Genomic DNA, 9302 nt, shown 5'->3' on the forward strand with positions numbered 1-9302 from the left:
GACATGGATGACACAAAATGGTTATATACTATCCAGCCAGAAATCTACTGCCATTCACTTCTGTACCAGACGCAATATGCATCCTGAACCCGAAATTCACTTGAATAACCATCCTCTTTCCATAGTTAATGGTATTCGTCTACTAGGAGTGTTCTTTGACAATAAGTTAAATTTCCAAAAGCACATTGATTATCTCCAGACTACTTGTCAAAAAAAAACTGAACATACTCAGAGTCTTATCAGCCACAACATGGGGACCAGATCGTTACAGCCTGCTTCATTTATATAGAACCATAATCAGATCACGACTGGACTACGGTGCACCTGTCTTCAACTCTGCTAGGGAGAGTGCTCTATCTCGCCTCAGCCCTATTCAACATTCAGCTCTCAGAACAGTACTAGGTGTGTTCAGAACATCTCCAGTGAAAAGTTTGTATGTTGAAGCCCATGAACCTCCTCTAAATATCAGGAGAAAGATGTTGCTGCTGAACTATGCAACCAAGGTCCAAAGCCAGATGACCCATCTTAATTGGTCAATACTTTATAATCTGCAGCTTATGACCTTCTATAGAAACAAACCACAGACAGTTTGGCCTGCTGGTATTAGGCTAAAGCAACTAGCAGAAGATTGGGATATACACTTCAATAAAATCTTGCAAGATCCCGACCCTCCATGGTCTGTCATCAATGCCATCTTGTGACAATTATTTCCACCAGTGGGGAAAACATTATCAGACATTAACATCAAACAGCTATACATTGCACATACTCAACATTATCCTGACTTCGCTAAAATATATACAGATGGATCAAAGTCTGAGAGTGGATCGGGTGCAGCAGTAGTACTCCCTGATACTACCATTTCTCTATCTCTTCCAGCAGAGTGTAGTAGGAAATGAAATTGCAGATGACGCTCCCAGACATCCATCCAGATCAGCCCCAACGAATTCCCTGGTACCGTTCACTGATTATAAAATGTATGTACAAAGTATATGTAAAGGTTGATGGACTCTTCAGTGGCAAGCACAAATTCATAATAAACTACTTTAAATTAAACCTGTACCAAAATTATGGGCTTCCAGCCTCATTGCAAACAGACAAGAAGTAATTTTAGCCAGAGTCAGAATCAGCCATACTCATTTAACTCATCTGTTCCTGTTGTCATACACCACTCACAGTCAAACACATACTTCTGGAATATACTCTATATAATAATGCTCAACTAGTGTCATTTAGTTCTCTGGCAAGCTTAAAGGAACTTTTGTCGCTTAGCCATATCATAGGCAAAAAATCAACTCTTACAGAATTCTTCTCCTTACTAAAATGAATAGGACTGTATAGCCTTTTCTTACTGCTTCTACATCAACCAACACAGGCAGTATGGTCTAAGTAGCCATTTCACTTAAAACCACATCAACAACAACAACAACCCGGAACAACCTTAGCCTGTTAGTCCCATATACAGACTACAGGCAATTAATCCACAAAAGATTACTTTCTCAGTGGCAGCAATCTTGGCATGGGCAGGTAACGAACAAGCTTTATCAGATAAATCCTGCAATTGGACTCTGGCAATGTAATCTTCACAGGAACCAAAGGGAGGAAGTTGTTCTTGGTTGCCTCCGCATAGGACACAGTCATCTTACTCATTCATTCCTGCTGAGTGTGGATGACTCTCCTATGTATGAGCATTGTGACGTTTTTAACCATAAGACATATTTTATATGGGTGTCCACTTTACAGGCACGAACGTTGTTTACATTTTAGTACTTTTGGCCATCTGACTGAGCCCTATACACTTAGTTAGATTTTATCCCACAATGTAAATTTATCAGCTGTTTTTAGTTATTTAAAATATTTAAATGTTTTTACATGTATTTAAGAGTTACTGTTTTATAAAGTTTTTACTTTATAATATCGGTATAAAAAACATCACAGACAACTCTTAAAGGAAAAACTACAATAGTAGTGTAAAAGGCATCATTTCAACTATCTCATATTGTGCTGCTCCTTCACAAGTTACCAAGTATTGCACTACCACAAACAAGTAATGCTTCACTAATAGAGAAGACTATTGTTACTTATTCTCAGTGGGAAGGGACCCTGGTATTACAAATATGACAACCGAGTTGTGAAGATAATCCCTAAATATGAGAGATGCCAAATGGTGTACATGATAATGTTTAAGTAAGACTACTTTTGGCGCATTATAGCCTTAATCACTGATGCACCAATAAAATCCAAAACAACAACAATCACCACCATTCATTTCTGTACCAGACATAAAATGCATCCTGAACCAGAACTCCATCCTCTTCTAATAGCATATAGCAAACGTCTTCTGGATTTAATTTTTGACAGAAAGCTAAACCTTTCAAAGCACATTGAACATCTCTGGACAAAAAATTAAAAAAATTAACATACCCAAAACCTTATTAGCCACAACCTGGGGAGCAGATTGTTAACCTTACTTCTCTTAAATAGATCAATAATCAGATCTCACCTGGAATACAGTATGCTTGTTTTTGATTCTGCTTTATCTTGCTTCAGCCTGGCCAGTACATCTCGCCTCCCTGGTGTTTGGGGAGGTGAGCTCTACTGGCTACTCTCCCCTCCCCCAGCATTGGCCCTACAGAAAGAGGGGAGGATTTGTGTTTCCTTGATTTTTTCCAAAAAATCAAGGTACAGTTTACAGATTTCAGTTAAACATTATTTAGGTGACACTGCTAGCGTCAAAAGTACAAAAGCATCATTTTAACATTGGCTTTTGCACTAACCTACATGTTAGTCATTCTACCTCGTAGCATGAGGCCTTTGCCTTTAAATATTTTATAGGCTATATCATTGCACACCATCAGGCATCTCTCATATTGTAAAGTTATACTTCATAACTGGGTTGTTGTCACTATTGCAACACCAGGGTACCTGCTCACCCACCAAAGAGAAGCCAACAAGCTTTGAAACGGTGCCGCCTGGGGGGGGGGGCTGATGGCCACTGAGTTTCCAAGAATGGGTAACAACAATTTTCTCTATGAGCTTTTGAGTAGTGTGAGGTGATGGAGTAACTGTCCCTTTCTTCCTTCTACAGCATTTCCTTCCTCTACCTCTCCTACTATCACCTTCCTACATCTTTATTGCTTTCCTAAGTCTAATAGGGATAGACTTAGGAAAGCAATAAAGATGGCCACTGAGTTTCCGAGAATGGGTAACAACAATTTTCTCTACTGGGGAAGTGTTGCCTATTCGAGGAATTTATGAGCTTTTGAGTAGTGTGAGGTGATGGAGTAACTGTCCCTTTCTTCCTTCTACAGCATTTCCTTCCTCTACCTCTCCTACTATCACCTTCCTACATCTTTATTGCTTTCCTAAGTCTAATAGGGATAGTATGAGGATAACCGAGATCTTTATCCCATACCATACCATATTTCAAACAGTGCCGTCTGGGTGGTGGTGGTATCCGCTGAGAATAAATAACAGTAGTCTTCTCCACTGGTGAAGTGTTATTTATTCGAGGTAGTACAATACCATGGCAACTCTTTGTGAAGGCATTCACAATATGAGATGTAATCAAAACGATTCCAATTTAGTTAATTAATTTAACTACTTTGGTAGATGGCTACGTTAAAATGATGCTTTTGCACTAACCTACATGTTAGTAATTTTTTTTTTAGGTAATCAGATGATCTTAACAGTTTATGATCTTGAGTCTTTTTGGATTTTTAAATCATACTGAGTGTAAAAACTGTTTAAAATAAATTTTAATAATATCACATACTTGTTAATGTGTTCTAAGAAAAGGTTTTTGTCTTTTAATATTTTTATACTTTTAATTCTAGGAACTAAGTAAAGAATTGGCAACCCAAAAAGATGAAACAAAGATGACACGTAATGACATTCTTCATCAAGAAAATGTGCGACAAGGACGTGATAAATATAAAACACTTCGAGAAATACGTAAAGGAAATACAAAAAGAAGGGTTGACCAGTTTGAAAATATGTAATTTTGTTTTCTGTTGTTGATCTGTTAACTGTGGACCACACCTGCCTTTCAAGGCCTCTGATAAGGAACTTATTAGAATACCAGGGTATAATTAGAATTACAGAAGTGTATTTTTTTATTATTATTCTTATTAACATCTCTAAGCATCAGCTCCAGACATTCCAGCTGTCTTTTATTATTATAAAAGAACCAGCGATAAAGATCATATTGTTGAATGTAATTTTATTTGACATATTTTTACTTATAATTTAGTTCTTGATAATAAATGTACAGAGTACTTGTGATAATTTTAAGATCAATTATGTTTACTACTCTGTATAGAGTATAATTTAGTTTTATCACATTTCATCATACCGTATTTAATTATTGTGATTCAAGAAACATTTTGTTCTCCAATTGAAGTTAAAGATCTGAAGTCTTTATCTCAACTTAAAGTATTTCTCTTTATGATTTTTTAGAGTAATTCTTTAAAATTATACCAAATTTCGACTTAAATACAAACCTAATACAGAATGGACTGTTTTGCTGTTAAAGTTGGAGATAAAGTATTTAAGAACAAATATGCAACTAATTTCATCTGTGCCTTGAAACCAGTTTTAACACATATGTGTGATGTCATATGTATAATTAACCCAAGTTTTATTTGCATGATCAATTTTTTCTGCTTAACTGCTAGTTGCTAATTTATTCTTTTGCAGAGTTTTCAAAAAACAATATTGAATTTATCCTGTTTTTCCCAGTTTTGTTTCATATATTATAATTTTAATAAATGACTGCTATATATTATAAAAATTGAATACAATTAAGTAACTTGTTTGTTAAATGCAATACAAAGTCACAAACATACATCATGGGTTTTCGTTTCATAAACTGAATATATCAGTTGCATATATCAAATTTATGAATTCGAATAATTCCTGTAATAATGTCACACAAATTTACTTTTTGTTATAAAATTATTTTATTCTGAATGATTGCATCCTAGCATGTAATAACAAAATACTTAACATTCATTTTTAGATAGTTTATTGTTGGAGTGAAATAATGGATTTGTAATTGTATTCTTTGTATTGAAAATGGGCTATTTTTTTTTTTTTTTTTTTTTTTAGTGATTTGCTTTTATTTTGTTTTATTTTTATTATTTTTTTAATAACCAGTTATGTGATTTTAGCAGAATCAAGGCTAATTTGATATAAGTAACAAGAAAAAATTATTTGGGCAATGTTTATTTTGTGTGTGTGTGCGTGCACTGCTTGCTTTGCATTAAAAATGGAATTTAGAGCAATAGCTCTAAAATTCCATTTTTCATGTTACAAAATAAATTATGTAATACATTTTCCTATTTTGTACTAAAATTATTACAATATTGAACAAAATTCTTAATCGCTTGCTGTTTGTATATTTGTGACTTTTTACTATGATGAAGGGTTGAGTAATTATTGCTTACTGTCACATCAATAAAGTTTTCTATTTGGATGCATGTGTATTATTTTGGTTTTCTTTATTTACTTCATATATAAGTACAGTGGATTCTGGTTATTTGGGTCACCGGTTAATCGGGGCAGCCGTTTATTTGGGGCAAATCTTAAAAAACAGAAACCAATCGAAAAAATAGCCAGGGTGTACTTCGCTTAATTCGGACAGCATGCCGTTTAATCGGGGCGGGAGACCGCAGCACTGGAGATTACCCTACGATTGTCTCCGACGGTACCGCGTGGTTCAGTCGAAATTCTGGAAGTCACAACCATAAAACAATAAAAACAATTAGCAGTCACCTGTTTATTGGGCTTTTCTGTTAGTGAAATCTGTCATAATCGGACAGTAAACTCGATCTTACTGAATTTGTGATAATACCAACAGCTGGAATTCTGTTGGTTATTATGGTGAAATGTGTTTGCACTTACATGAAATCTTCAATCATATAAAAAAATTAATTTTCAGATCTTCTCTTCATTCGTATTTTTAAAGCTTTGTAACTCGTTACTCCGTTCTCACTTGCACGTATTGTGTTACTTGCAATTTGTGTGTGCCATGTTCTTTGTTATTGATTGCTTATCTTTTTACTGTTTTAAATTTTAACCCCCACCCATAAATGTCAGTGAACAGAAATGTCAACTAGTTAGTATGTACATATTACAGTACATATTAATTATTCCGATTTTCATGTATCATTTAATTTTTTAATTTGTAAGGTAATAAAGGGTAAATTTGTGCTTAATATATCTTTACTTTTATAGCCTATGGATAATATTCCTCCTATTTTCGCTAATTAAAATCACTGTTTAATAGAATTAAGATTCAATTCACAAACGTGATCGCAATGACCAGTGCTTACTGCACATCGTATAGTGAATGGTACTTTACTATGTTGAGTTCGTTGTAACGTGATTTGATTGTACAGTGAACCAATTGTAAAGGGGGGGGGATACGTTGTATTTTTAACTATTTACGTGAAACTTCAAATAATTGGGGCAGCCGCTTAATTGGGTCAAAATGCACTATTCCTGATGTGTCCCAAATAACCGGAATGGACTGTAGTATATTTTTGTATACTAACTGAAATTAGAATACGTAAGTGCATTCAAAAATTGTAAGCATCTCTGCATTCAGTTTCAATCACAGGACACTTTAGTCACTCTTGTGACAAATTTTGAGCATGAATGCTCTAGATTATGCTGCATTAAATGTGATACCATCATTTGCATTCAACTAATATTGCAGTATTTGCAATTCTTTATACAAATTGCATTGCCAAGAAGGCGACTTTGTGTTGGTATAAAAGCCAGCAGACAGGCTGCTAGAGCAAGTCATGGGGTCTTGTCAATGATATACAGGAATTTTGCTGGTAGGGAGGAGGTGATTATTCCTTTGTCAGGCAATAGTCAGACCATGTCTTAAGTATTGTATATAGGTCTGGAGGCCTCATTTTAAGAAGGATGTAGAGTTGCTAGAACAAGTACAGAGAAGGGCAACAAGATTGGTGAAGGGACAAAGGGTGCTCTTACCAAGAAAGGCTTAAATTCTGCAAATTGCAGCATCTGGAGACTGGGCATTTTAGGGTGATCTGATTGAGGTGTATAAGGCCTTGAATGGGTTGAACAGGCTCAGTGCTGATGGGATTCTTCCTCTTGCTCAGATTACAAACCTGAGGAGGCATAAATTCAAATTGACAAAGGACAGTTGTAGAATAGATGTTTGGAAATTTGGCTTTACTCAGTGGGTAGTTGGTTGCTAGAACAAACTTCCATCTGCCATAGTGGAAGTTCATAGCATAAATAAATTCAAGGAAGAACTGGACAAACTTAGAGCAAATGGTTGTGTGAAATGGGATTTTTTTTTTTTTTTTTTTTTTTCTTGCTTCATATGCCTCTACTAATGCTAATATCCCCATCATTGCATTCAGTATCCATCTTGGGGATGCACGATATCTATCTATCATGGGTAACTTGAATGCATGAATGTACACATTAATTTCACTTCAATATAGTTCTGGTCATGTTTAAATTCATTGTATCAACTTAAGCTATATTTAATTATTTGCAACCTTACTATTTACATTATGTTGTAATATTTTGATGGTGATCATATTTAGGCCTTCCTTTCTCTCAAGCTTCATTATCTTTTCTAAAATCACTACCAAAACAGTTAACTAAATAGAAATGATGATTCAAATACTGAAGTTTCATTAGTTTCATCAACATAAATTGCAATTTATGTTGTAATCAAGTTTCATTCCAATGAATATCGCAGGAAATAATTTCAAAAGAATCATTATTTCTTCAAATAAATTCTGCTACACTTTTCTAATACAGTCATCCCTTGATTTGAACAGGAGTTATGTTCCGGGAAAACACTACACAGTCCAAATCCGCACAATGCGAAACAGTTTATATGACATAATGAAAGTTCCATACCTGTTTTGCACAAAAAAAAATGTGCAAAAAAAATTAAATTCAAAAAAATTGTCTTAATTTGGTAAGAAAAAATAAAAAAATGACAAACATGTCCATAAAATTAATCTTGCTAATATGTACCTCTAGATTTTTAATCTGAATTCATTTCTTCTTCATTACTGTTTTCCTGTGATAAACTTGCAACAGTAGCCAGCACTTTTTGGAAAAAATTTATTGAAAATTTTTGCTTAGAAGCATGCTGTTTTTCTTTATAAATTTCTTCATAAGGAACTAAAGCTAATGATAATAAAGTTCTGCGAAAATTTAAAATCCTCTTCAAATTAGAATCCTTATCCAGAGCTTCTTGCCTAAGCTGATTTGCAAGTCTTAAAAACTCAGCTACTCTCTACACAGTCAAATTTTTGTATGCATCTTCGTTTTTGTTGTTTTTGTTATCTTCTTTGCATTGTGAAAAAATATCATCCACTGATAATAGTTCTCTATGGGATTGAAGGACTTCTGTGATATCTGCTGGTTCCAATTCTTCATATCCCTCTCTGCTAACCATTTTGCCAATTCTCACAATCTCAGCTACTTCCAGTATTTCGACCGTGGTTTCTTTAGTGCAGCTTTGTGGCCACAGATTTTTCCACACTGCATTAATTGTTCAGTTCTTAACTTCACCCCATGCGAACTCAACATTTTTTATGGTGTCAAGATTTTTATAATTCCACCAATAATCTCGAATTGAAAGACTGCCTGTTCCATTAGTAGCTTCTACCAATTGTAAAAAAGATCTTAGGTAATTAAGGTTAAAGGAAGTTCTTAACACCTTAGTCCATTGGCCGAATTAACAAATTTGTATTCACTGGAATAAAGGTAACTTTTCATATTTGGGTGCAGATCAGACATGCACAGGATGACTGGGTGCATTGTTAAGAATGAGCAAGATTTTGAATGCTATGTTCTTCAGGCAATATCTTTTTGATTCGACACAAAAGCAATTTAAAAACTAATCCTCAGAGATTTTAGCTGTCATCTGGGCTTTTTTTGCTTGATTTCCAGTGAACTGGTAAGGAGCTTTTTGATATTTCCTTAAAAGAACGAGGATTTTCTGACATATAAATTAGAAGCAGTTTACACTTAAAGTCACCCTTTAAAAGATTCTGTCTGAACAGCTAATGTAGGGTTAACTGATGAAAGGTCTTCCAAAATTAGGAAGTTGTTTCAAAAATAACTGGACAATCACGCCACCGTTGTTTCAAACATTGCTATGTTTGTTTATAAGAATCAATTTTGAACTCCTTTGTGATATTTTTCTAAAGCACATTTCTGGAGGTCACGACCATAAAACAAAAACAATTTGCACTTCTCCGGTTTATTTCTGTTAGTGCAATCTGTTATAAACG

At 34.5% G+C, this 9302-nt stretch overlaps 1 protein-coding gene across 4 annotated transcripts in view; it reads left to right on the forward strand.

Moving 5' to 3' along the window:
* The window catches only part of LOC150088259 (moesin/ezrin/radixin homolog 1-like), a 706511-nt gene extending 702330 nt beyond the window's left edge, over positions 1-4181 (forward strand). For 3 of the 4 annotated variants that reach the window (XM_090369412.1, XM_090369409.1, XM_090369411.1), the window contains one exon: positions 3837-4181. In XM_090369412.1, coding sequence (XP_090225538.1) covers positions 3837-4001 — 165 coding nt within the window. In that variant the 3' untranslated portion in view covers positions 4002-4181. The remainder of the gene's footprint in view (positions 1-3836) is intronic. The other variant, XM_090369410.1, reaches the window with a different exon arrangement.
* Positions 4182-9302: the final 5121 nt, after the last annotated feature.

This window comes from Mastigoproctus giganteus, chromosome 3 (genome assembly GCF_048544385.1).
Source record: "Mastigoproctus giganteus isolate SK-2022 chromosome 3, ASM4854438v1, whole genome shotgun sequence".
Taxonomy (NCBI): domain Eukaryota; kingdom Metazoa; phylum Arthropoda; class Arachnida; order Uropygi; family Thelyphonidae; genus Mastigoproctus; species Mastigoproctus giganteus.